Below are 25,441 nucleotides of genomic sequence, written 5' to 3'. Positions count from 1 at the left end.
TTCTAGTCCATTCGTACTGAAATCCTTCTCAGTCGTCCACTTAGGCAGACTTCTCCTGCTTGGTGAGCGGGATCATGGGCAAGTTGACGCCATTGGTCACACTCCACAGCGCCTGGGCACCAGCCCAGTAGGCCATGAAAGCAGTGACGAAGCCAAAGGCCGAGGCGGCGGTACCGCAGGCGGCAATGCTGGTCTGGTAGTAGACGGCGAGGAACAAGAGGGTAAGATCGGTAAAGACGAGGACGAGCAGCATGATGAGGTTGCTGCGGACGGCGGCGACGGTGAAGATCATGGTGACGATGAACCAGGCCCAGATGAAGAGGGAAATAGCCGTCAGGAAGTCGGCCGTGGGCAGGCCCGTGGTCGCATCCGTGTAGGCGGCAATGATGCCCGAGCCGGGAAGGTAGATGAGCGCGTACGAGAGCTGGAAGCCGGCATAGGTGCAAAAGACGGTGGCGCCAAAGGTGTTGCCGTGGATAAAGGCAAAGATACCGGCAATGGTCTGACCGAGACCGCCGTAGGCAATGAGACTATGATGCCACGTGTATGAGCTTTGTTGATCTTTCGATATTCTGGAGAATTCAATCAAACTTACCTGGCAATCAGAATGTTGGGAGTAGTAACGCCCTGAGGGTTGACACCGAACAAGCTGACGAGGAACAGAGCCTGGGCAAAAGCAAGCAGACCCAAGGGCGAAGGGTCGGCAAGCTGCCTGTGACGCGGCTCGACGGGGGCAGCAGTGGCAGAAGAAGTCATGCCGTTCTTCTGCTGCGACTCAATGTCGTCGACGGATCCTTGGCGAGACATGGCGATTATCTTGTTTTTTTTTTCCTTGGTGTTTGAGGAAGACTGCTCCCAAATAATTGACAAGGACGACTTTGCAAACACAGAACGAGAACTTGCTCAGGGTAAGAACTGATGAACCACAACAAAGAGACAGGAGCACTCGAGTATCAGTAAGGGTCCGTCTCTAAAATGATAAATACCATTTAAATATCAACCGGACTGTTGGTAACTTCCGCGGCCGGTGTCCGCATACGCATCCGCCCCCTGACTATACCTTGTTCTCTGATCAACAGGGTCGCCGAAGTCCATTTCCTTCTTGGTATAGTCATTCATCCAGACGTATCCACGTGTAATACTACCGGACCCCAAATCCGCTACTAGTATCGACAGACTTCTTTTGATGATCTTTGACATATCAGTCATTGCCAACTCGGCACGTAGACTAATCCTAGACACCATTCTCTGCCTCTTCCCATGTGTATTGTACTGCGGGAGAGCCTTATCAAGAGGTCAATCAAGTTCGCAAGTCCAAAGAGGCGGGTGAACGCAGGTCTTGCTCTTTTCTAATCGAGGTTGGCCCCATTTGCTGGAACTTGAAGTGTTTCAGATACATAAACTTGACTTGTAAAATCGTACTATTATGACCATGAAATAGTGGCCAAGATTCCCTGTTTAGGCACTATGCTGAAACACATCGTTCAATTCTCGTGAGATGGGCGGCTCAGTTGCACCAACTAGCTCATGCTTACGACCCATTCCTATGCATTTCTCAGGATTTGACTTGCAGAAGTTTATTCGCCGTTCGCGTGGCCAGAAGGATGTCCCCAGTTCCCGGGAACGCCACTCGCCTATCGGCGCCAGTCCCGCGGTGGAACTCGAGATTTATAGAGGAGAGACTAGAGGAGACAGCTCCGGAGCGACCCGCCCGGCCCGGATATATCGTGGAAATTGGCGCAAAAGTTTTTTTCATCGTCCACGACTGCGCTATCACTTGGCCAGGATAGCAATCCACAATTGCTAACCACTATCGAAAATTGACTGGAGCATAGGTACAGCCAGGCAGCCTAGGCCTCGGCATCTCCCAATCGCAGGATCGATAGACTACCCTGGATCCCTGGCTGCGCAAGTACCGCTGCAAGTTCAGTGTTGGTCCGGTGGGAGCCCTTATCCACTATGAGCTTCCATAGATTTTCTTTCTGCATAGAAAACCATGCGGAGACTTTTGTTTTTCAACACAAACTATTGCAAAGATTGTCGTGCCTCTATCCCCCCAAAGGAGGCATGGTCCTTGTAATCATGCTCGAGAATGTCTTGAAAGGGATAAATGATACCCAGCAAGTGCAGCTCATGCAGCCTGTACGTTGTCGATCGCACTGCTTGCCTCGTCATGCTATACTGCAACTGGAACAATCAGATCATCATGGCCGTTGAGAGCGAAACTGCCAACTGTTGATCATTCCAATATTGAGCATTTGGTATACGAAAGCGCGGCTCATGAGCTGTTGCTAGTGGAAATCCATAACATGCCCACATATGTATAGTACCTTGCCACGCAGCCATAACCATAAAGACGCGCCGGACGAGCCAGGCCTGAAAGAAGATATTCCAACAGATAGTCGAGATAGTCGCTTTCTAGTGTATAGGCCTTCAGCTAACTGTGCCGAATTTGGACTGGACCTGTGGCGACTGGTTACTGATAGTTCCTCGAGGATGAAGCGGTGAAAGTTGAATGCTGAATAGAGTGACTAGGTACTGTGTAGAGCTTCTAATGTTTGTCTGAGTGAAAGAAGTGATCTCCCCATATCTATGGCGCGGAATGCATCATCAAGGTAGTATGTACGGCAGCTGCATGGCTGCATGGCTTGGTGAGATGTGGTTTGCTGTGACAAGGAAGTGCCTTGTAACCAGCATTCAAGGCAATTTCCCTTGGCCGTTGAATGCAGTAGAAGACCCCTAAAACGCCAGACTCGCAGCATATGCCCGCATAGGCAGTCCTCTCGTAGGGCTTAGATGTATTACAAGCAATGCAATCTTTGGGTCAGGAGGCGATCGCTCGACTTGGCCAACCCACCACCATATCCGGCTATGAATGACGATCGCGAATACGCATTCGATCTGGAAAGCATGGCGCAATACTACTCCAGCTTCAAACAGAGAGATGCTTGCTACCTTGGTAATTAGGAGCCACTCTGCGAACAAGGGGGCCAGGGATTGTCGGAGAGAAAACAGTCCACGGCAAGCACGGTAATTTCTTGTTGTCTTTGTGACTGGTAAGCTGCATGGGTATGATCTTGTTAAGATCTGCGCGTCGCTTTGACATTGATGTTGCCTCTGGTTTGCCTGGCCTGCCTGGGGGACCAAAGCCGCATTGGCTCATTCTTCTTTGGCGTTTTTTTTTTTTTTTTAAAGTTCATCTTGCAGTCCAGAGAAGCCCAAAACATCGAAACCAGTCAGTCCCATGAGGAAAGCCTGGTCATCGTTGTACATGGTGGAGAGAAACCTACTGTCTAACGATTGTGGTTCGAATGATCCTTGTTGCTGCGCTAGACCGGCTGCAGGGATGTTGGGAACCGAAAGCTGTTGTAATACATTCGCGCCGTCCCATGTGGTGAAACCAGTTGGATTCGATTCCAGGGTCCAGTTTGTATTGTTGATCGGGTTTGTAATTTCACTTGGTGATGTTTGCAATAGCTCCGGTGTAGGGCCAGTCACACCCGTAGAGTTGTTCTGCCTTGATAGCCAGGTCGCCCAGCTATTATAATCAGACTGCTGGCTCGGAGGCAGTATTGCTGGCAAGACTGTCGCATCAGGACTTTTTACCCGTTGTAATTTCTGAACAGCTTCGTCGGCGATTGACTGCAGTGCTTCGACAAAGCTCACGCCCATCTTGGCCGTGACGTTGCCCTCGGCCATCCTTTTCAGGCACTCTAGACCAAACGTGACCTGAGCTTCATACCCTCCATCGCGTTGCAAAATACCAGCAAGTATGACGACGATAGTCGCAATACTACAAGCCTGAAAGTCGGTAAAGGAGAAGCGTGTCAAATTGCCGGTACTTCGAATCTCTTCGAATAGTCGAAGCATCTTCTTGGCAGCCTTGACGCAGGACCTGGACAAGGCCTCGATACTATAGCGATGCAAATCAGCCATTGCTCCGGAAGTTGTAGACGTGACCGCTGCAGAAAGAGACGTCGTCTCCATGCAGGAATTGTATCAAAAGTACAAACAAGTGAGAATAAGAAACACTGATCGCAACTTACTGTGGAGGAATTTCTGGTGGATCCGACTCACGACCAAAATGATAGCGCAGTCTGGCGCGGACAACTGTAACCACGCTGACTTTACCCATGGCAATCCATGTGAAGTAATAATTTGTGTAAAGATGAAAAGTTGCCCGATAGTACGATGATCGAGGGTGTATATTCTGCAGCTTGAGTGAATCTGGTAGTGAGCGTTTCCAGCTTTTCAACTCTGCTGCAAATGGTGTCGATCCATCCAGCACTTGCGGCCATTCCCTTACAAGACTTAGAAGAAAAGCACTGAGTTTATGTGAGTGTGATGATACTTACGACGGCTCTGCTACTCGGTCGAGTATCATCATCAAGCGCGCATCAGCAATTTGGTGTTGAATGTTGTTGAACTTTTGCAATTTGTCCAAAGGCGCATACGGTTGGGGAAAGGTGTTGGTTATTATTGCTGAATTGATTGATCGAGGCCGGTTTAGCTTTACTGTCGAGGACCTCAGGAGGAGGTTAGAATTCCATCAGTTGGCATCCGCACAATGTCACTTACCTCTCCAAAGAAAATATTGACCACCAGATCCTCCGACGGATCTCCTGTTCCTCTTCGCTAAGTGTTGCATCGTCAGAGGTCAGATGTAAGTCAAGTGCTAGGGCCTTGCGGAGGGCTAGGCCAAGGTACACGTATGATGATCCAATGGCGCTGGCGGGTAAAAGGTAAACTCCCATAACAAAAGGGGCCTGGCAACGAGGACAAAGTCAGCATGTTTCTAGATGATTCAGATTTAAGATAATTGAAATGTGATACTGCTCGCTTTGCGTAGGTATGTATGAAAAGAGTGGAAACCATAATGCGCCTTGATCAAATGAAAGGCAACAAAGTTGAGGTATTTGGAAAGTCTTTCTACTCACCTGAACAGCTCGTAGACAGGGCATATCGATGACATCCGGTATCAATGACCGAGCCTGGTTGTAGAATATTCTACCAGGATCACTATCTTCTGTTAGGAGCGAGGATCTTGAACTCTCTGGTCGCTCCAGGGTTGTCCATTGGCTCCCCAGAGCAAACGCTGCGTGGGCGAGACATATGAAGCTGGAGTCTGTACGCAGACGAGATGACGTATCGCTATAAAACTCATTGATCTCGGCCAGAAATTGTGGTTGATTAAAGTAGAAGAAAGAGTCCGTGCCATGGTCAATACAAACGGACAGTAAAAAGTTTGCGACGGGCCGAGGGGGAAAGGCATCTACTGCTTTACGGAGTCTCTGTAACTCGGCTGGCTGTATCGGCGGTGAACGCAGTGCTTGCTAAAACGATGTGCTCTTCATCAGTACCATATCAACTAGCCGAGCCACTGAATTTGGATAGAAGATTGGGGTACCTACTGCCTGTATAGATTTGATAACATCTTGTTCATCTTCAGGCTCAGAGTCCAGCGAAAAGGTTTCTCGTAGCCTCGACAAGAATCGAGGCCACATAAATCGTTCTGTTGGATCTAATCATGAGTTAGCACAGTGATGATACTGCCACACTAGGTATGATAGGTGAAGACTCACGCCCATCGGTGGAGAATCTCCCCTCAGGACTTGCCTGACAAGTGTCTACTTCTAGATTCGCGGGAGACTCAATAGGCCCGTCTTTCAAGGCATCGGATTGGATGTCCCCGGGGCTCTTTTCTCTGGGAAAGTGTCAGCTTATGTGTGAGTTTAGGTTCTGGATCATTGCGTTGAGCGAGTGATTTGGAATAAATGATAGACAGCAAGAGTTTGATTTGCATGTCTTGAATTGCATTAGGTCGATTGCTAGCACTCGAAATGATGGCTGATAACCAACTAATGACATACCTCTGAAAATGGCAAGACAGGGAGTTTTGTCGGCATCTCTGACAAATTCCCGAATCTGTCTCTATACATTTGCTTTTCCTTGCCTTGCACCGGTCGCATCTGGATCGAGGCAAAATAGGTCAGCTTGCAACTTTTATCCTCTCACTGATGTGATTTTTTCTTCTCCCTTTTTTTAGCCTTTGGACGTACGCTCTAGGGGCTCTCTTGCGGTTCTCGTCTGGAACTCGCCTTCTGCGCCGTCGTCTCGCAGCCGCCGGAGAGTCGAGCGTGATGCCCGCCATGGCGATGCGGTAGCTACTACGTAGGCTATGCAGTGGTCATCAGGCCGGACCAAGCTCGGTGGAGGAAATGATGCGATTGCAGAAAGACAGGTAGCCGACCAACCAAATTGGTGGTGATCGGGAAACTGGCTGCTCCTTCTTTTAAGGCCAACCCGAAGTCGGCTACACATTGTCCGCCAAGCACCCGACGGCTTGGTTCGGTACCGAATGTCATGACTGTTAACTTGGGGTAATCTAGCGCGAGATAAAACCCGTGGAGAAGGGCGCTAAAGGCGTGCTGAAAACGCCCTATCACTGGACGCATAGGGCGGCTGATGGACCCAACATTCCCTAACGTTAGGGGTCGCCAATCCTTCTGGGGAATCAATCGGTAACGGCGGGTTCCGGCCCGACAACTCGTACGATTTTGTGATCGCAAAGCCGCCTAAGCATACCCGAGAAAGAGAATTTGAATACAGATAATTGATTCAATTCAGTATCGTGAAGTCTTGTGCTGCGACAAAAAGCCAGAAATAAATCACACAGTCGCTGTCGATTGTTGCACTCAATGCAAGGGACGATGCCAGGTCAATAATCATGGATCTTCAGGGTAGCACTGGGCGAATAGTGCTACAGTCTCTTTATCCTTGTAGAAAGCTCAGCGAATGCACTGATGTCCAACAAATGAGTCTCATTTCTAATCTCCAATTAAAAATTCATGGATTATTTGGATTAATACCGAAAGAGGGAACTTGTATTTCATGGTGGATCGAGGCTGAGGAATATGGCATGGCGATCCTCTTGTACCTGAGTATAGGGCTGTAATGGAGATTAGGAGTTAGCACAGCGTCCCAGGACACTGGATCCTCAATCAAGGATCATAAGATGAAATGGTACCTTGCAAGTTTGTCTGGCCAACATCTGTGGATTCGCCTAAATTCATAAAAGAATATCTACATGGAACCCGACTGCTTTCTCCTTCGCAATCGAACATCGTCGCCATACTTGAAAATTGCCAATGCCAGCGCTCCCGCCAGCAACGAAAGATTCACAGTAAATGCGCGCCGGTAGAGCGGTGCGTCATCCGACTCGAAAATCTGTGCACCGTAGATAGCACCAATATTGGCGCTCATGATGATCATGGCCATGGCCAAAGACCTCTCTTCCGAGTCACGGCAGGCCAGAGACATCCAGGCGATATTGAGAGGATGAGGGAAATTGGCAAATATCTGTGTCCAAATGATGCCAAAGTATCGGACGCCGGGATTGCTGAGCTGAGTGAACGCGCGATCCAAGATGTAACCCAGCATGTGCATACTGAGAGCGCCCATGACGGTCTCACCTCGCTTGTTACTTAAGAGAGATTAGAGTCAGCATGTCCTGAACTTGCCACTTCTACAGATTTGGCAGGAAAACTTACAACCGGTCCGAAACGTAGCTAAAGACAAAGGACACGGGCACTTGCAAGAATAGGCCGACGGATGCCATGGCATTGCTTTGCAACTTGGGATAACCCAACAGGTTCACAATGGTTGGAGAATAGGTGTCTAGTGCTCGAAAGGGGCCATTATTCAAAAGCGTGATGAAAACATGAACCCATAATCGCCAATTGGTCAACTAGAGCATTAAGATTAGTACAAGTATTTTCGAACCAAAAAGCAATGAAAAGACTGACAGTTCGCTTGAACGCCTCCTTGCCAATGCGCTCTTTCTTTTGCTCCTTCTTCGAATCATCGAGAAGGACACGGCTTCGGAGGATGTGGAGTTCCCGTGGCGTAAAGATGTCATGTCGAGGCAAGAAAGTGCTGTGAGGATTCCTAAAGGAGTCGGGAAAGCAGAAGCCAAGAATGATGCCGCAGCAAATGGTGAAGCTTCCCATGATGACAAAGAGCCAGAACCACCCTGGCCGTCCCCCCACGCCCTTCATGTGCAAGACGCCATAGGCAATGAGCTTGGACGAGGCCTGGCCCAGCTCGTTGCCAAAGAAGAAGAGCATGACCCGCTTGGCCGTCTCCTCGCGCGTGTACCAGGTCGACAGCGCCCACAGCCCACCAGGGATGTATCCAGACTCGGTCATGCCCAAGAGGAAGCGTGTAGCGAGGTAGCCGCTATAATTTGTCTGCCAAGCCTGAAATGTGCTGACGAGCCCAAATAAAAAGAGCTGTAGAGTGAGCCACTTGCCGGGGCCAACTTTGTAGAGGATCATGTTGGACGGGATCTCGAACAGGACGATACCGAGGGACAAAAGTTGTTGGCCGACATTGAATTGGAATTGTGTTATACCGATATCTTCTAGCAGTGTATCATTTTTGGCATTCGCGATATTGCCACGATCAAGTTCTGTACTCATTAGCCATGGCATTCATGCCTCGTCGTCTGTTGAGAGAGTTGATGAGACTTACGAAGGCAAAAGAAGCCCAAGATCAGAAGCGGAATGATGACCAAGTCTAATCTGAACAAAGGGGTAACATGGTCAATACCTACATGGGTTCTTAACATTTGGGTGACACTTGAAGACTCACTTGCGCTTAGCTTTTGCTTCCTCCTCCCGAGTCCAATCGACTTGAGTTGTGGTGGTTGGCTCATCGTCACAAACTTTCGAATCCGGCTGCCCGACATGTTTGAGATCGAGGCTCGACATGGTGGAATTATTGCGCCGATCTTGATGGCAAGACCTATCCACGGTTTATTATCAAGCTTCAACAACGCGGAAGAGAATGTATGAATGGATGCCGTTTCATTGAATGTATTTAAAATTTTCACTGTTCCATTATAACACAGATCTCATCAAGCTTGCAAGAGCGACAATGTCTTTGCAGAGACGAGCCGTCGGACCCGAATGACGACGAACCTGAGCACGCAATCAACTTTTATGGATCAAACCCTTCTCCTAGCTATGTTTTGTCAACCGGCGGCCTGATGTTTTGTGCCTCTATGGAGCAAAGACATCTCAAATCCCATTCCGAGTTACCCCCTAGTACCTGGTTCACTTTTTGTCTCAAAGAAATCAATCCTATCTGCCCAGCCAACCAGTAGTATCAACTAGCTTACTATGTATCAATTTTCCTAATGGGAAGCTCAATCCGTTAGGGCAGCCCTACAAGGTTGGGAACAGTGAGCGGCATTGCCAATTGCGCATTTATGGACATCGATCACGCCATCCGCCCGCCCAGGGGTTCGGGTCGCACTAAGCCCGCAAACTGGGCCGTATGATACCTTGGTGCTTTATAGTATTGTTCGACATATGTATTTTCGTTTATCTAGCTTGTGTACTAGCAAACAGGATGATGCTTGATTTTCCCCATCTCATGAGTCAAACTGCCTGGCAACATTTGAGCCTGCGAAACCGCAATAGCTAGCGATAAGTTGTCGCGCACTCGGTGAACACACATATCTATCTGATCTCGGCCCATGATTTCTGGCGCGAGTTTTGAACTCTGCATTCAGAACTGATACCACCAACATCAGCGCCGCCCTGATTGCCTTATTCGGGATGAAGACTTTGTCAAATGAGGAGCTCAAAGCTCTAGCTGGCGAGTATTTTGCTCCCGTGGGACTGTATCAGCACACCAAACGATTGCCTTTCTTGGGTACTCTGGAGTGCAACACAAAGACATTGACAGCGGGAGAATGGACCGAAATCATTGTCGAATACACCGTTGGCGCCAGTGGTCTCGCCGATGGCGCGTGGATCAAGGGCACATTCAAGTTCTACTCGGATTGGGCTCTGTTTCAGACCTCAAATCCTGAACAGGATAATTACGTCTCTGCCGAACATGTCCCAGCTGATTTGCATCCTGGTCAGGCCCCAGCCACAGTCCAAGGACTGGCAGTGAGATTTGATCAAAAGGGTCACGAACGCCCCTTTCAAAAGGCCATCATACTGGACATTGTCGACGGCTACATGAATCCAGGCGACAAGATCATTGTTCGCATCGGTGATCGGCGCTGGGGATCGCGCGGTACCCGTGTCCAGACCTTTGTGGAGGAGAACTTTCTCATGAGATGGTATATCGATCCCGTGGGAACTTCGCGCTTTGCACCTATCAAGCCGGATATCGCCTTTACGATCCGGCCAGGCCCTGTCGCAAAGGTCAAGGCCATCTCGCCGCGCGTGGTGAGGCCGGAAACGCCATTTCCTACCCATTTCCACACCGAGGATACCTGGGGTAACACGACGACAGACCTCGAAGGGCTGACGGCGCGAGTTGATCTAGCAAACGACATTGGCGAAAGAATTTGGGACCAAGAACTCTCTTTGCCTAGCCAAGGTTGGACGGTGGCCAGCCTGACTTCGTCACTACCGTTGAGCGGCGACTATGCGCTATCAGTGTCCATCATTGACCAGAACGGCCTCGTCTTGGGAGAAACGTCTGACCTCATCACCGCCGACGCTTCATTGCCCGTCCCTCGCGCGCTCTTTGCCGATCTTCATGTGCACTCTGACGATACGGTCGGCACCAATTCCACCACCTACAACTTTTCCTACGCCCAAAAGGTCGCCGGTCTCGACGTGGTCGGCTACACGGCCAATGACTTTAACATTACCAAGCAGAAATGGGACGCCACGCTCGATATTATCAAAAAGACCAATGCCGAAGGCGAGTTTGTGCTGTTTCCCGGCACCGAGTGGTGCGGCAACTCGGCGGCCGGCGGGGACCACAATGTCGTCTTTCTCGACGACCCGGACGTGACGCCGCCCGAGTTCCCCTTTGACCGGCACGGTAATGTCGCGCGGAGTTTTGAGTGGAATGAGGACGGTCCGGCTGAGCTGACTCCGGGCGCCTGGCCGCTTGATGAAGTATACGCCACGTACGCACACTCGCCCGACAAGAATCTCCTGATCCCGCACGTGGGCGGGCGGAGGTGCAATCTAGCCTGGCACCACCCGCAGCTCGAGAGGCTGTTGGAGATTGGCAGCGCCTGGGGTCTGTTTGAGTGGCTCTTGCGGGACGCCGTCGGCCGCGGGTGGAAGATGGGCGTGTCTGCCAACTCGGACGAGCACCGTGGCCGCTGCGGCGGCGGTGTCCCGGGCACCGCCGTATTCGGTACCAAGGGTGGTCTGACCGGTGTGTGGGCCGACAAGCTCGAGAGAGCCGACGTGGCCAAGTCTCTCCGGGCCCGGAGGACGTTTGCCACGACCGGAGAACGACTAGTGGGTCTGGTTCGTACCAAGGAGGGCTCGCTTCAGGGTGACGATGTCACGGTCAAGGTCGGTGAAGAAGTCTCGTTGAAGTATCAATTCTATGGAAATGAGGGTTTCGAGTCAATAGAGGCTTGGGATGCGACTGGCAAGATCTTTCACCGTGACTTGCAACGAGAAGCGTCAGAGTCGACTCCTGCTCGAAGCCGCCAGAAGAAGATACGAGTAAAGTGGGGAGGAGCTCGTTTGTACGACAGATATCGCGAAGCCGTGTGGAAAGGTTCTATCCTCGTATCAGGCGCCGCAATCTCTCACGTACAGCCGTTTGGAGGTGTGCTTGACAATCCCGAAGAGCTGATCAAGTTGGCTTCCGAGACGCAAGTGGTTTTCGAGACGCATACGAGTGGTGATTTCGACGGTGTCGATATTTACTTCAAGGAGAGTTCTGCCTCACCAACGTCGATCAGCGTGACTGGTCATCTTGGGGGCTATGTCAAGGTTGGCAATGCTCTTAATGGCAACCCGCACAAGTCCCAGCCCACGTTTAGTCTCACTACTTCGGCTGCAGAGGCTGGCCAGAGTGGTGGCAAGCAGATATCAATCAAGGGAGGCGCTGAACTATTCGCGTCCGTTGAACATTTGGTCGATGCACCTCTACCAAGGCGCGTCGAGGGCGAGTTCTCCATTGCTCCAAGTGTACATGCAGCTGGGGATGAACAGGCCATCTACTTTGTGGGTAGGGAACACAATGGCGGGAAAGTCATCACAAGCCCCGTCTTTGTTACCTACACTGCTTAAAATAGCAGTTACGTTTTCAAATTGGAAGAAGTTAGCGATTATATCTATTATGAAACGTGCAAAGTCATAAAAAGGCTCTTCGTTTCATTATGATTGATTATTTTCATGGAAAATCCTATTCGATTCTAGTTGAAAGTGCTCCATTGTTTGTCTGCCTCGTATTCAGTCATCATGGCAATGCCTACCTAAGTAGTCGGAGTTTTCGGCAAAGTGGCAGCTGAAAGACTGATTGCCGAGCCCAGTCAAGTATACTGCCAAGAGTAGACCGAAGCAGGAGCACTCGCTTCTCGTGTGTGATGAATTAGCATATTGATAAGTGTGCCGGATCCTGAGTATCAACCGGCAGACTGGCAAGCGCTCGAACCAAGCAGCCGACGAGAAGAGTCTTGAGCTGAAAACTAGACTTGGTCACGCGTCACTGCGCAATATGCATGTATGGTGGCGTTTTGCCGGGTGAGGAAGGAAACGTCTGTCAGATATGGCTCTATGATAGTCAGTACGCGTCGACTAATGGTCATGATATATTGAGCAGTACTGAAACTTGTGTTCATCTTGTAAAACTGTTTCTACTCGAAATGGTCTGAATGATACCCAACGCTATGCATTGCTACGGATGAAGGTTTGCCTCTATTGGGCGACAATTCGTGGCTGTTCCAGCAAAGACCTACAGTAGAGGCTTAATCTTGACCGGCACCGCTGCATCTTCCACTATAGCGTCTGTCCGGCTCTTGTAAATGCGACCTTCTTTCATGACTCCCCTCACAAATTGTTCGGGCTGGTCCAGTATCGTGACGTCCTCCAGCGGGTTAGCACTGAGGAAGAGGATATCGGCCTCGAAGCCCTCCTGCACCTGGCCAATGTTTGTCTCTTGTCCCAACATGCGCGCCGGATTCAGTGTGGCGCTGCGTAGCACCTCTAGAGACGGGAGAACCTTTGCACGGAGCGCAAACTCGTGCGTCTGAGCGGCGCCCAATGGCCCCAACAGATCAGTGCCAAAGCAAATCTTGACGCCAGCCTCGTGCGCTATTTGCAGGGCTCTGAGACCGGCGTCGAGGACCTCGGTATTCTTGGACTGCGACTCGGGGGGCAGATAGCCGGTCCACTTCTCCGAGGCCATCTGGTCATAGGTGACGAGGGTGGGCGTCAGGTAGACGCCATTCTCCACCATGAGGCGGGCCGTGTCGGCATCGAGAAAGTTGCCGTGCTCAATGCCCTTGACGCCGTTCTCGATGCAGTGCCGAATGGCCTCGGCCGTGTAGGCGTGCGCCGTGACGTACGTCTTGGCGTTGCGGGCGCACGCGACAATGGCGCGGATCTCCTCGCCCGTGAACTGCAAGTGGTCGATCTTGTCCGTCGGGCTGCTCACGCCGCCCGAGCCCATGATCTTGATAAAGTCGCTGCCGCACCGAATCTCCTCGCGCACCGCCTGCATACATTGCGCGACGCCGTTGCACACGCGACCCAGACCGTTGGTCGCGCCGCCGCAGCATGCCGAGTGATCGTGCTTGTTCCGGTAGTCGGCGTGGCCGCCCGACTGGCTGAGTGCGTGCCCCGCGATAAAGAGCCTCGGCCCCGGGAACACGCCGTCGGCAATGGCCTCCTTGATGGCAGAGTGTGCACCTCCGCAGTCGCGTATTGTTGTGAAGCCGCGGTGCAGCATCTGTGAGCAGACATATGGTTGTCTGAGCAAACTGACAGACTCTGGGTTTCCAAAGGCGGACGAAAGGTCATTAAATCCAGGCACGGCAACCAAATGCACATGCGAGTCGATCAGACCAGGAGACAGATATTGACCTGTGCAATCTATGACAATGAAGCCTGGTTGCACGGGCACTTGAGCGGCAGCTGAGGTGACTGATGTGATCCTGCCATTCTGAACTTGCACCGTGGCAGACTTGCGAATAGAGCCTTGGGCAACGTCCACAATGTTGGCGTTGTGGAGGATATACGCCTTGGGCGACGGCCGCAACCACGGCTTAAGGTCAGCTTCTTGGACCATTGTCAACTAAGTTCCCTAAACTCAACAATAAGAACGAGCGGAGAATTTAGAGTATGATTGCGACAGTGCCTAAACGATGGCTGATGCGCTGTTACACGCAAAGTTTTCTTGAAAGCGAAGGGGGGAAATAATTGACAATAGATCAAAGAAACAGTCTCCAGTTCTATCCCGCCATGAAGAAGAGAAAATATCAATCCAGCCTGTATCTAAGTGTGTCGGCAATCGCCCCCGAATAAGCAATGTCAAGGAAACCAGGCAAGTGAATAATCGTCGGCAACATGGACATGAAATGCCGTGTAAGTGGCTTGAGTGGGACAGATTGCCGACACTTTTGTATATGAACCAGGATCGGTTAGCTGTCACCAATCGCTGATAACGCCCTGGAAGAGGTCCTCCGATGCGGCGGGATCCGAGTCGTTACCAACTGACTAGCCGAAACCGTAGCCCATAGACTATGGCCAGAGTCCCTATCAAACTGCTTAGGCGTCGCTATCCCGCAGTGCCCATAATTTCCCCGGCTCAGTGGTGGAGATGCCCTTTTACTCGGGAGAAGGACGAGATACAATATCTCTCTCCCCCTACTGTGGATTGTTATTAAAAGACTCCAGCAGGGCCGCACCTCGCGAGAAAACGTGGGAAGTTATGCAAGCTACTTTAATGGTGTGTCGCGCATTCTAGTGCATTTCCAAGTTCGGGCACTATCATCGACGTCTTTCTCTTCTCAGCTTGTAAAACACACCTTGTGCACCCGCCACCATGGATGCTACTACAACCATTGAAAAGTCGGCCGCTGGAGTCGAGCCGGCGCCCAGCACCGACGGCAAGCCGCTCAGCATAGAGGAGAAGGGGGACGTTGTCGAGCTGGCCGGATCATACACGGAAGAAGAGGAGAGGAGGGTGTTGCGCAAAATTGATTACACGATTCTTCCCATGATGTGCTTCATCTTTTTCCTGCAATACCTGGACAAGCAAACTCTGAGTTATGCGTCGGTGAGTCTGCCGTTGACTGCATGTTGGCGCGATCGTGCTTCTGACTATAACCAGGTCTTTGGGCTCATTACAGATCTCGGCATGACGAGCAGCCAATACTCGTGGTGTTCCTCCATTTTCTACGTCGGTAAGTTATTCCATTTTCATCATTTCCATCTACATGCATCAATACTGACAGTTGTTGTTCTCTAGGCCAATTAGTCGCCGAGTATCCCTTTATCTACTTGATGTCCAAGCTCCATCTGACCAAGTTTGTCGGCGCCACAATGTATGACTCTCACAGCTGCATACCTACTGCCCATCGACACGGACATCCATTGACCTTTTGAATATAGTGTGATATGGGGTATAATCTGCATGTGCCTAGCTGCACCGCATAACTACGCCGGATTCGCGGCTGTACGTTTCCTGCTTGGATTCGCCGAGGGTGCCGTATCGCCATCGTTTGTTACCATGACGGGCATCTGGTATCAAAAGGACGAACACGCCGTCCGTACCGCGTAAGTTATCATGACATCCGGTAGAGAACCTGAAAGGAAACATTCGACTAACAGCCGTTGAAGACTTTGGGTCAGCATGAACGGTATCGCCCAAGTCATTGGCTGTCTCCTCATGTACGGAATCGGCAAGAACACGGCCCTGTCGCTGGCCCCCTGGCGAACCATCTTCATTGTGTGCGGCGCCATTACTTGTGCTGCCGGCGTGGCCTTTTACATCCTCATGCCCAACGGACCCAAGGACGCCTGGTTCTTGACCGCCCGGGAAAAGGAGGTGCTCTCCCTCCGCATGGCCAAGGACCGCGAGGGTGGTGACAAGACCTCCTTCTCGATGCGCCAGCTGCGCGAGGCTCTGTTGGATAGCAAGTCCTGGTTTGTTTTTGCTTTTGGCGTCTTGGTCACCATGCAGAGCCCTGTTCTTACCGTAAGTCTTTTCCCTTTTTTTTTTTTCTTATTTGCGATGCACACTGTTCCACGTTGGATTTATACTGATGGATTCGTCTCATAGTTTGCCTCTCTCGTCATCAACACCATCGGCTACGACAAGTACGAAACGATGCTCTATACCGCGCCATCCGGAGCTGTCCAAGTACTCCTCCTGTGGATCGGTGTGGCTGGTTGCTGGCTGTTCCCGAAGAACCGTATACTGGTCGTCATGGTGCTGATTATCCCTCCGCTAGTGGGAACAGTGCTGCTCTTGAAGCTGTCGACAGAGTCTGGCTGGGGAATGATTGTTGCCTCGTGGCTGGTAAGTTAAAGAGTCTACTATATCGCTACGTATGAACGCGCCATGGCTGACTAGATTCTTGTTGCAAATTTCAGGCCTCCTGTATTACCGCCGTCATGTCGCCTCTTCTCTCCCTGACAGCGTCCAACGTCAAGGGCAACACCAAGCGCTCCGTAGTCAGCGCCATGTTCTTCATTGGCTACTGCGCCGGCTGCATCGGTGCGCCCCAGCTGTGGACCGACAAGCCACGCTACTTCAAGGGCGTCGTTACCGGCATCGTGACGTGGTGTCTCTTGTTTGTCGTTGTCGCTGCGTACCGCTTCGTCTGCATGCGGGACAACTCGACTAGAGACAACAAGCGCGCGTTGCAGCAAAGCGAGGGACAAGAGGGCGCTTCTACCCATGAGCAGGTTGTGCTGGACAAGTATGGTGCACCCCGCACTGACTTGACGGATAAGGAGGATGCCATGTTCAGGTACAGCTGGTAAGAGAAGTAATTAAGCTTGAAGCTATGCAGATTGTTCAATTACTCTACCTGATTAACATATTATATGCCTTAAAAATACAATAATATTAGATGTGTGTAATGACAAGGAGCGAGAATATATGGATGTCTGTTTAATCTATGGTAATTTTGACCGAGATGGAGCCCTTCTTGGTTTGGAGCACAATCAGATCATGGTCATAGGAGATATCCTCAGCGGTAGTCTCGTACAGTTTTGCACGTGGCAGCACCTGAAGCGCCATTGCGGCCGTCATGAGGTACAGTTCGCAATATGCAAGCCTGTAGATTGCTGGCGTCAGCATAGTTTCACAAGAACAAGAGCGCAGCAGTGCTGATAGGATGGCTAGGGGAGTTGGCCACATACTGCTCTCCAAGACATGCACGACTGCCCTTGCCAAAGGACAGCAAAAACTTTTGCAGCTTGGTGTTGGGCTGGCCGTCGGGTAGAAGCCATCGTTCTGGCTTGAACTCGTTGGGGTTGGGGAAGAGTTCCTCGTTGAAATGGTTGATCATGGACGACATTCCAATCGGCGTTCCCATTGGAACGACATACTCGACTTTTCCGTCTTGACTTTTGTAGTTCAAGTTCTCTGTCCGCGCAATTCTGGCTGATCTGTGCGAGACACCGGGCATCACGCGCAAAGACTCGTGGATCACGGCCCACATGTAGGGGCGTTGTTCCAGGTCGGTCCATTTGGGGTTGAGAGGGTCGATACCCTGCAGTGCGTTCATTAGAGTAGCATAGGTCTCGGGCTGTGCGAGCAAGTAATAAACAGTGGTGGTGAGGGTCGCCTAAGGAATCAGTCAGTTTTCAGGCTCCGACATGCAGTATGCCACCAAAAGTTTTGCTTACGGCCGTGGTCTCGGTACCAGCGAGCAGAAAATTGAATCCTTCTCCAGAAAGCCAATACAAGTTCTTCTCCTCGGGAGGTAATGAGTTGGATTGCATGACATCTGCAAAGACTCTGCCGTTGTCGGGGTCTTTGATCGCAGCTTCAACATAGCCGGGAATCGTCACATCCATCTGTTGCATAATAACTCCCACATCCTTGTCGACGTATTGCAAGATTGGCAGGGCAACCTGTGCCAATTTACGCGCCACAGTGTTATTTCTCATCATATAAGCTTGCTGGAAGAAACTCTTGACCCATGTCGCAAAGTTGGGTTCCCATCCCTCCTGGTCGACAAAGCCCATGGACTCACCAAAGGCGTACTGAGCAATCACATCGGCCGTGAAGCAATTGAACGCCTCCTTGACGTCAAACGCTCCCTTCTTGGAGGAGCGCAGCATCTTATTGACCACGCGCTGCGTAAAGTCATTGACTTCGCCCTCCAGCTTCAGCGTTTGTGTCCTCGAGAAGAAACGAGCCAAAGCTGCCTTTTTGACTCGGTGTAATTCATGAGGAACAGTAGAAAACCCGGTGACGGCGACGGGGCCTGCTGCGCCCGTGTTGATCTGGTGCTGCCACTTGTCTCGAATTCTGCCACCAATAGCATAGATCTCATCTGTAAAGTAGGGATCATCGCAATGAAGCTCATCTGGGTTGATCCTGACAATTGGACCTATATACTGGACATTTAGCGGATTCTTCTTTGCGAGTCGAATCAAGACAGAACTCGTCAGTCTCAGCGCAAGACTAACCATATTTCGCATGCATGTCGCGGATCTCATGTGTATAGCGACCGACTAGGATCCAGTCAAAGTAGGCTTCATAAAGATATGTGGCCGCCGCGATCTTGGGACCGGGGAACCGCGCAAGAGGATGAAACGGCGAAATATTGTACAGCGCAACGAGTACATGATAACCAAGCCAGACACAGCCCAGCGTGATGATGGCGTTGGTGCCATTCACCCAGCTCAGCTCCTGTCCGCGAAGAGCGTCCATGGCGGTTTTCTCAAACAAACTTTCCCCTTTGGGATGAAAAGGAAGAGACTTTGGCGAGACAAGGGAAGATCCCGACGAATAAGTCAAAAAAAAAAAAAGGTGATAAGCGGAATTTGCCAGCCTCTTAAGTAGTACCTACTAGCGAGATCGTGCGACACATTGCCCAGTCGAAACCATGCTGACTGCGGTCTTTGTGATCCACAAACAAAATGCAGTCGCAGGGGGGAGGACCCCGCCGCCACGAGATAGGTAGTTGGTAGGCTCAATAGAGACCCTGGACAGCAGCTTGGGTCTGCCTCGGTAGTAGTATGCAAGTGTGTTAGTCAAGGACATTGCAGAAAAGGTGGGTTGTTACTCAGCACGTGGCAACACAGATATTGATTTTACAGTGAATCGAGGAGAGTCGCTTATAGTGATTGTGACCTTTTTTTTAATTGGCTCGCGCTGTATAATATGAATAAGCGAGCAGTATATCTCCCAAGGTCTGTGAGTTTCGGTGCGGAGACTGGCTAGTGTATGGAATGCCACACAGGCTGCCAGCTACAGGGCACAATTGTCGGCCCTGACATCTCTCAGCCCGATAGGTTGTTGACTCTATCTATCTCTGTAATGGCTAGTCTGTGATACGAGGACCAGGGTCAGGTGGAGTATTGACTGAAGGCCATGAGCCACCCCTGATTCTAGACTGGCTTGCTAAGATTGTGTTACATAGCATTTGTGTTAGGGCTATGTGAGTGAAGATGATGAATTATATATCCCTCGTGAGGTTGGGCATTTTCCGGGGCAAATAAACACCGCATAGCGACCTACGAAGTAGTAGTCGGGATTCAGATGAACAATCCAGCCAGTACAATAGACCCAGTAACTCAGTAGTGGATCATCTGACTTGGATGATCGCCATGTTCTAGATGTTTGAAATATGATTGGCCTCAAAACGGATAATCTCCATTCGATTGAGAGTTTGGCTGACTAGAGAATAGGGGGACTACAATCCATGTTATGAACATTACAAGGAGATTTGTCAATTGGCCAGCTACAAGTGTTACAATTTCGCATCATATAGTACAAAATAGTGTCGCCATATACTCCGCATTTGGCGATAAGCGATAAGGCGCTTCCCGATCATCGTTGGCGACCTACGCTCATTGCATCGCACTCACAGGAGGCACTGCAAACCGATCACTGCTGCAAGCCCTGCAAGATTCGCCACCATTATGACCCGTCAACCAAAACCATCCATATCCATCCGGAAATACATCAAATGGGGTGCAAGTGTTCCGGCAGCGCTAACTGCCATGATGACCCCAAATATTTGTAGAAACTAACCGTACGACAGGATGCCCCAGCTTCAGAGCCTACTTCCACGAGGGTCCTGACCTCCCCACAGCGGCGATTTGTGGATGTAAGGTTACTACTCATCCCCGCGTCTGAGGCTAGCCTACCCGTCCGGGAGCTCGCGCGAGTAGATTGGGCATTCGCAGGGACCTCAATGCATGACGACTCGGTTGTTCCTCCGCATTCCGTCTTTACGCACTGGATTGATTCCCGACATGTGGATGCAGCCGCCGTCCGTGACGAGGGCGACATGTTTCCTGGTGAGGACAAAGGCGAAAGCCTGGAAAGGGGTCACATGGTCAATCCGGATTCGGGCCTGGATGAGATGTACGAAGAGTCCTGGGTTAGTGGGATTAAACTAGATGAGGAAGGCGTCGAGGACAGCTCGGGATATGTCCTGAAGTATGAGCATGGAGACAACAAGGGACTGGTGGTTCGAATAGGCGACTTGGTGCAAGGAGTTTTGAGGGAAAACGGAGACATTGGGCTATTCAGATGGGAGCTTGGTCATGGCGAGACAAAGACGATCATCGCCGAAGTAGGCAGACATGAGGCATTTCCTCAAAATGTCAAAAGAGGACCTAATGCGTCTGACAAGTTCGAAACGCCGAATGGATGGACTTGGGTTTGTGTAGAGAGTTGGTAAAACCGCGACACTGTTGGTAATGAACGGGTATCGTATTTTCAAGATATGTCAAAATTACTCAATAGTGAAAACACACTGCTTACACATAAAACAGCCCGTTTTTGAATTTGACAGAATAAAAGTCAAAAAAGTGCCCATGGCCCTGCGTGCTCGTTTGGATTCGAAACCCGGGCCCCCGCGAAAACCATCATTTCGTCAGATCAGAAAAAACATGAGTTCTTACGTCGGTGGCCACGGCACTGACGAGCTTTTTGTTATCGTTCTGTCATTGGATCTTTGTGACTTGTGGTTGGCAAACGACCTATTTTTTCCGAAATCAAGAGACTTCCACCCTTCATCGTACATTTTCGTGCGATATGCTCCCCGAGAAACTCTCCAACATGAATACCGAAGTAGACCAGTCGACCCATTCTATATATTCAAACAGTAGACAGAGACCGAAATGACCTCTGGCCTTCTCTAGGCGGCAGATAACTGAGCTGCTAATCCTCGCAACGCGCCAGTGGACTGCCGACGCATCAGGCACCTCTCGCTGCTTGGAACAAATTCAGCATGTTTTGGGCCGAAATCCATGAAAGCATACTTGCGCCGCATCAAGAGAAGCTCGGACTGGGCACAAACCTAGTTGGCAGAGAGTATCAGCGATTCAAATACTCAATGGCCATTTCACACAAACTGCAAAGAAATCTCGTCCTACCTCTTTGGCAAAGAATAGCGCATAGTCGTTACCTCTGCGTCTGGCATCGCGCACCGTGGCCTCGGTGCATATGCGCCTCATCTCCTCCTTGTAGAGACCAAGAGCTTCATTGTTGGCCACGGCGTGCAACCGGGGCACGCTCGAGTCGAAGGCAACGCCGTGCTGCCACAAGTCGAGAAAGATGAGCTCGCAAAAGGACCGCGGCCAGTCATAATTGAACGTGGGAATGACTTGCTTGTGCCACTTGGGTCTCCCGGTCGGCGATAGTGCCATGGACGCGACGCCCGCCCAGAGGTTCTGGTAGTGTATCCAGATGTCGAACCCGGACTCGGCCCATCGGTTGGCTAGGATCCTTGCCGACTTGTTGGCCACCTTGTCCATGTGTACGATCTCCGAGTACGGAACGCCGAGGTAATTGAAGTCTACGCATTGGCATTTTTGGCGGCTCCTCTCGCTGTGGAAGAAGGCGATGCGCGGTGCGTAGTGTTGCCTGTCGTTATCGTCTGGTATTTCCAGTACAGCCCGCTTGTTAAGCAGAAGAAGAGCATAGCAGCCTGTCTTTGGCTCGTGGTCGACTGAGAGAATCCATTGTAGATGTGTAGGAAGCAATTCGTGTCCTTGGGCGGGCAAATGCAGTGGGTAGCCTGGTTGTAGAACCCTCACTGCTAACTCCTTGATTTCTTGGAGGCGCACCTCCATTTCTTCTGCACCTTGCTTGCCTGTGATATTCAACGTTTACTTCAATTGAACATGTCGCTTGGGTACCAGAAAGAGTGAAACCTCAACATGAGGTTTCTTCATCATCCCTCTCAGGTCCTTTCTTTTTTCAGGGCACAAAGAATCCCCGGCTTTATGGTTTGTCGCCCAGGCTCAAAGGGTGCAACAAGAGGCCTCGCGTTCTAGTTTTCATTCGATTCGGAGGCTCTTGGCTGTATCTAGTCATCTGAATGACATTCTGACGTAACGGCCAGTCCATCGCCTGAGTCAATTTGGTTGATCTGGATTTGACATCGGAATCAAATCGGTGCCATTGTCTGCTGACCTATTTGGATCGCCGGCTAAATCTCATCAAAGAAGCTGATGACATGTTTCAAGATATATTTTTATCTGCCTTGTACTACTACGTTTGCAGATTTTTATGTCTTCACGAAAATTATTCATGTTTGCTGCCTGTTCGTTCCATGATGAGTGACAATCCAGCATGACTGAAACCTAGACATTTATGCGCAACACTTACAGTATTTTGCAGATGAGTTGGTGCAAGCGCTTTGATTCATTGTCCTTTATAGGGCATTCTGACATGACGATATCCATCAAACAGCTCTCAGTCACGGAATGCTGTATATTTAGGCAGATCCGAAAAATTGGAGCTTCACAAACAAGAGAAGGCACAGGCATCAACTTGTCTAAGTTCTTCTTATGATGTCAATCTCCACAAGATATTCAATGAAGTACTTGATTCAGGGCTGCAGCTTTTCTTTCTCACCAGGCACTGGTGGCCTGATTGGTTGTCGCTTTGTACACACAAGTGCCTTCGGCGGCTAGACGCAAATGCCCTCACGTCAATTGGAGTTAAAATTCTGGTACACCACAAGTTCCCTTTTATTGGTTTTCATGCTGCTCACACACCCTAAGACAAGAACTTTGCTTCGCAAGACGAGTGAAATGGCAAAGTCAAAGGCTTCAAAGCGTAGCCGCAAGCGCCATGGCAGATACAAGCACAAGGTCAAAACCAAGCCCCTTACCAAGTTTCCCCCCTTCAAAAGATTACCTCAGGAGATACAGAATATCATTTGGGATTTCGCGCTACTAGAAGAAGTCAAACATATGGTTTTGATCTTTGACAAAGCGTGCGAGGGTATAGTCCTCAATAAGCAGCTCATATCATCCATCTCCCTAGTCAGCACGGCTCCGCGTACTCTTGCCATGAAGATTTACAATGTGGAACTGAACGTTTACTGTATGTTCTTGACTTCATTACTGATTGTGCTTCGGAAGCTTACCCACTCATTCCAGTTTGCTTTCGACGCCCTCCTCAGATGCTAGCGGAGCGCCGCCAATTCAAGGGAAACATCCGGCTTAACTTGGACAAAATAACGTTGCTTCGCAATTTCACTCCAGTCTGGGTCGTGCAAAGGGTCAGGGCAGACATCTTGTCGGGTCAGACTTGTGACTTTGAACATGATGATTTATTTTCTGGAGTGTACCGTGTAGTCTATTTAAAACCGCGGCCTGTGAAGATTGACAACGGCCTGACATGGGTTACATTCGGGCACGTCACCGAACCTCTCACTGCTCCACAGCTCGCACAAGTGAAGCATCTTCTAACATCATCATGATTCATATTCATGGCTATGTCCCTATTTCAATTCAAATTTTCGCTAGAAGGGCAAGAAATGATTGAACGGCATGTGACGTTTTAGCAATTGCGGGTGCACCAGATTTCATGTGGAAGGAATATGGATATTAATTGTGGGACATGGCGAGTGATGTTGATTATCAGGATGATCGGAACTATCACAATCTTCCAATTTCGAGGTTGCGCGAATGCTTGCCATGGTTGTGACCGAAGACATCGGAAGGAAGCTGTCGTGGATAGACTTTACCCTTGTCAACATTTTCTGTGCCTATTCTGCAAAAAAAAAAATGGCTTTCTGACCGCTTTACATTCGGATTGGACAAAGTGCTGGTAAAACCTCATGAGATCCAAGCAGATATTAACTGACCGCATGCGAACTGTTCCGATGATCATCGCCCCCTCGCCGCACAAAAACAAAAAGCTTTCTTTTGAACAGCTCTATATCGTGCCATTTTCCAGAAATCGGTCGATTATGTTGTCTATAGTAGACTTCTCCTTCTTCTTTCGATCTAGGTGTTCAGCAGTCATATATTCCCTGTAAGGGTATATATTTCTCATTATATAGTTGCCTAGGTTTCGAAGCTGTTGAGGCACCTTCTTGAACCCCACTGGCTTTGTTGTATAGTCCGCAGTCATCTTCATATTTCTCTTCAGCGTATGACCAAGGCGTCGTGCATTTGAATTCTTTCGGAAAAGGCTCTCAATCGTTTCTAAATTGGGCTCCCCCTTGTCGTCCATAGCTGGCTCATGGTTTCCTCCATGATCTAGAGTTGCGTCTACATCGTCGGCCTTGTCTTTGTCAGAATTCTCCTGGCCAAGTTTCTCTCTTGTTGATTCGGCCCACTGCCTGTACTTGATTTCCTGCGCGCGAATCTTCAACATCCAAGCTCTCTGCCAAAGTTCCCGTACTTGGTCGTTTGCAAGACCGGCCCAGAAATACAGACTTGATTCCCAGGCAGACTTGTCTTTTGGTTCTGCAGATCTATCAAAGTCTTGGCAAAGAGAAAGGAACATGACCTCGCTGCAGTCGCGCGCAAGCTCTGGTCGAAAATCGGGAAACATTTCATCAGGCCGGCGAGGGCGGCCAACCTTGTCAACCGCCCAGTGCAGAACCTGAAACCACAGCATCTGATAATGCTTCGCGGCATCGTATCCGGCATCCGGCCATTGACGGCTCAGTTCGTGGGAGGCTTTGATGGCAAACTGGTTGACCCGGACAAAGGCTTCGTCTTGACTCTCGGGTAGAGCGAACTCGGCGCAGTGACAAGGGTGCTGAGACTCGTCATGAAAGAATATGATATATGGTGTATCGTGCCCTGTCGAGTCCAAGACTGCCCTTTCGCTCAATAGGCACGCCACGTGACAGCCTTCTGGTCGGCGCCTATCAATAAGAAGGATCCAGAGGGTACCCGGTTGGGGATTGCGGCGGTAGTCGGGAGGATGACTTATGATTGATCGCAAGAGATCTCTTATCTCTTCCGGACACCTGGACATTTCCTCTGGTTCGTAATGTACAAGTAATGACTATTTCCAGAACTGAATAATATGTCTGAAATCGGGTTACGGCTTGCTGCTATCCTTTGTACCACTCTCAATCCCAGTCAATTGTCATGGGGGGCTCTGCAAGAACAAAGGTGTAACAAGCGGGCGATGTTGACTGATTCTGGCAGAAAGAATCTTTGTTCTCGGCCTCATACCACGGGACATGCTCGTTTGCAATTTGCAAAAA

General features: G+C 50.2%; 10 protein-coding genes across 10 annotated transcripts; 3 read left to right on the top strand and 7 right to left on the bottom strand.

The window, feature by feature from the left end:
* Positions 1–40: 40 nt before the first annotated feature.
* Positions 41–807, bottom strand: PFICI_12864 (uncharacterized protein; the record flags this gene model as incomplete). The annotated part of the gene is made up of 2 exons (XM_007841445.1): positions 41–530; positions 596–807. The coding sequence occupies 2 exons, from the start codon at positions 805–807 to the stop codon at positions 41–43; spliced, it is 702 nt and encodes a 233-aa protein (XP_007839636.1).
* Positions 808–3,189: 2,382 nt separating this feature from the next.
* Positions 3,190–6,151, bottom strand: PFICI_12863 (uncharacterized protein; the record flags this gene model as incomplete). The annotated part of the gene is made up of 8 exons (XM_007841444.1): positions 3,190–3,913; positions 4,047–4,301; positions 4,356–4,526; positions 4,579–4,766; positions 4,938–5,333; positions 5,412–5,521; positions 5,583–5,704; positions 6,060–6,151. The coding sequence occupies 8 exons, from the start codon at positions 6,149–6,151 to the stop codon at positions 3,190–3,192; spliced, it is 2,058 nt and encodes a 685-aa protein (XP_007839635.1).
* Positions 6,152–7,083: 932 nt separating this feature from the next.
* PFICI_12862 (uncharacterized protein) lies at positions 7,084–8,771 on the bottom strand (the record flags this gene model as incomplete). Its single annotated transcript, XM_007841443.1, has 5 exons — positions 7,084–7,483; positions 7,551–7,747; positions 7,806–8,470; positions 8,533–8,582; positions 8,653–8,771. The coding sequence occupies 5 exons, from the start codon at positions 8,769–8,771 to the stop codon at positions 7,084–7,086; spliced, it is 1,431 nt and encodes a 476-aa protein (XP_007839634.1).
* An 852-nt stretch (positions 8,772–9,623) lies between these two features.
* On the top strand, positions 9,624–12,071 carry PFICI_12861 (uncharacterized protein; the record flags this gene model as incomplete). The annotated part of the gene is made up of 1 exon (XM_007841442.1): positions 9,624–12,071. One exon carries the CDS (start codon positions 9,624–9,626, stop codon positions 12,069–12,071), a length of 2,448 nt encoding a protein of 815 aa, XP_007839633.1.
* Positions 12,072–12,735: 664 nt separating this feature from the next.
* Positions 12,736–14,070, bottom strand: PFICI_12860 (uncharacterized protein; the record flags this gene model as incomplete). Its single annotated transcript, XM_007841441.1, has 1 exon — positions 12,736–14,070. The coding sequence occupies one exon, from the start codon at positions 14,068–14,070 to the stop codon at positions 12,736–12,738; it is 1,335 nt and encodes a 444-aa protein (XP_007839632.1).
* Positions 14,071–14,826: 756 nt separating this feature from the next.
* On the top strand, positions 14,827–16,772 carry PFICI_12859 (uncharacterized protein; the record flags this gene model as incomplete). The annotated part of the gene is made up of 7 exons (XM_007841440.1): positions 14,827–15,060; positions 15,115–15,187; positions 15,253–15,328; positions 15,396–15,560; positions 15,624–15,981; positions 16,066–16,305; positions 16,380–16,772. The coding sequence occupies 7 exons, from the start codon at positions 14,827–14,829 to the stop codon at positions 16,770–16,772; spliced, it is 1,539 nt and encodes a 512-aa protein (XP_007839631.1).
* Positions 16,773–16,902: 130 nt separating this feature from the next.
* On the bottom strand, positions 16,903–18,675 carry PFICI_12858 (uncharacterized protein; the record flags this gene model as incomplete). The annotated part of the gene is made up of 4 exons (XM_007841439.1): positions 16,903–17,068; positions 17,154–17,581; positions 17,643–18,352; positions 18,432–18,675. The coding sequence occupies 4 exons, from the start codon at positions 18,673–18,675 to the stop codon at positions 16,903–16,905; spliced, it is 1,548 nt and encodes a 515-aa protein (XP_007839630.1).
* Positions 18,676–20,164: 1,489 nt separating this feature from the next.
* On the top strand, positions 20,165–20,656 carry PFICI_12857 (uncharacterized protein; the record flags this gene model as incomplete). The annotated part of the gene is made up of 1 exon (XM_007841438.1): positions 20,165–20,656. The coding sequence occupies one exon, from the start codon at positions 20,165–20,167 to the stop codon at positions 20,654–20,656; it is 492 nt and encodes a 163-aa protein (XP_007839629.1).
* A 459-nt stretch (positions 20,657–21,115) lies between these two features.
* PFICI_12856 (uncharacterized protein) lies at positions 21,116–22,052 on the bottom strand (the record flags this gene model as incomplete). Its single annotated transcript, XM_007841437.1, has 2 exons — positions 21,116–21,277; positions 21,354–22,052. 2 exons carry the CDS (start codon positions 22,050–22,052, stop codon positions 21,116–21,118), a joined length of 861 nt encoding a protein of 286 aa, XP_007839628.1.
* A 2,098-nt stretch (positions 22,053–24,150) lies between these two features.
* On the bottom strand, positions 24,151–25,206 carry PFICI_12855 (uncharacterized protein; the record flags this gene model as incomplete). Its single annotated transcript, XM_007841436.1, has 1 exon — positions 24,151–25,206. The coding sequence occupies one exon, from the start codon at positions 25,204–25,206 to the stop codon at positions 24,151–24,153; it is 1,056 nt and encodes a 351-aa protein (XP_007839627.1).
* Between the last annotated feature and the right edge of the window lie 235 nt (positions 25,207–25,441).

Source organism: Pestalotiopsis fici (genome assembly GCF_000516985.1).
Source record: "Pestalotiopsis fici W106-1 unplaced genomic scaffold PFICI_Scf_10, whole genome shotgun sequence".
NCBI lineage: Eukaryota > Fungi > Ascomycota > Sordariomycetes > Amphisphaeriales > Sporocadaceae > Pestalotiopsis > Pestalotiopsis fici.
The sequence above is the reverse complement of the archived record's forward strand: the minus strand, read 5'-3'. Positions and strand labels throughout refer to the sequence as shown.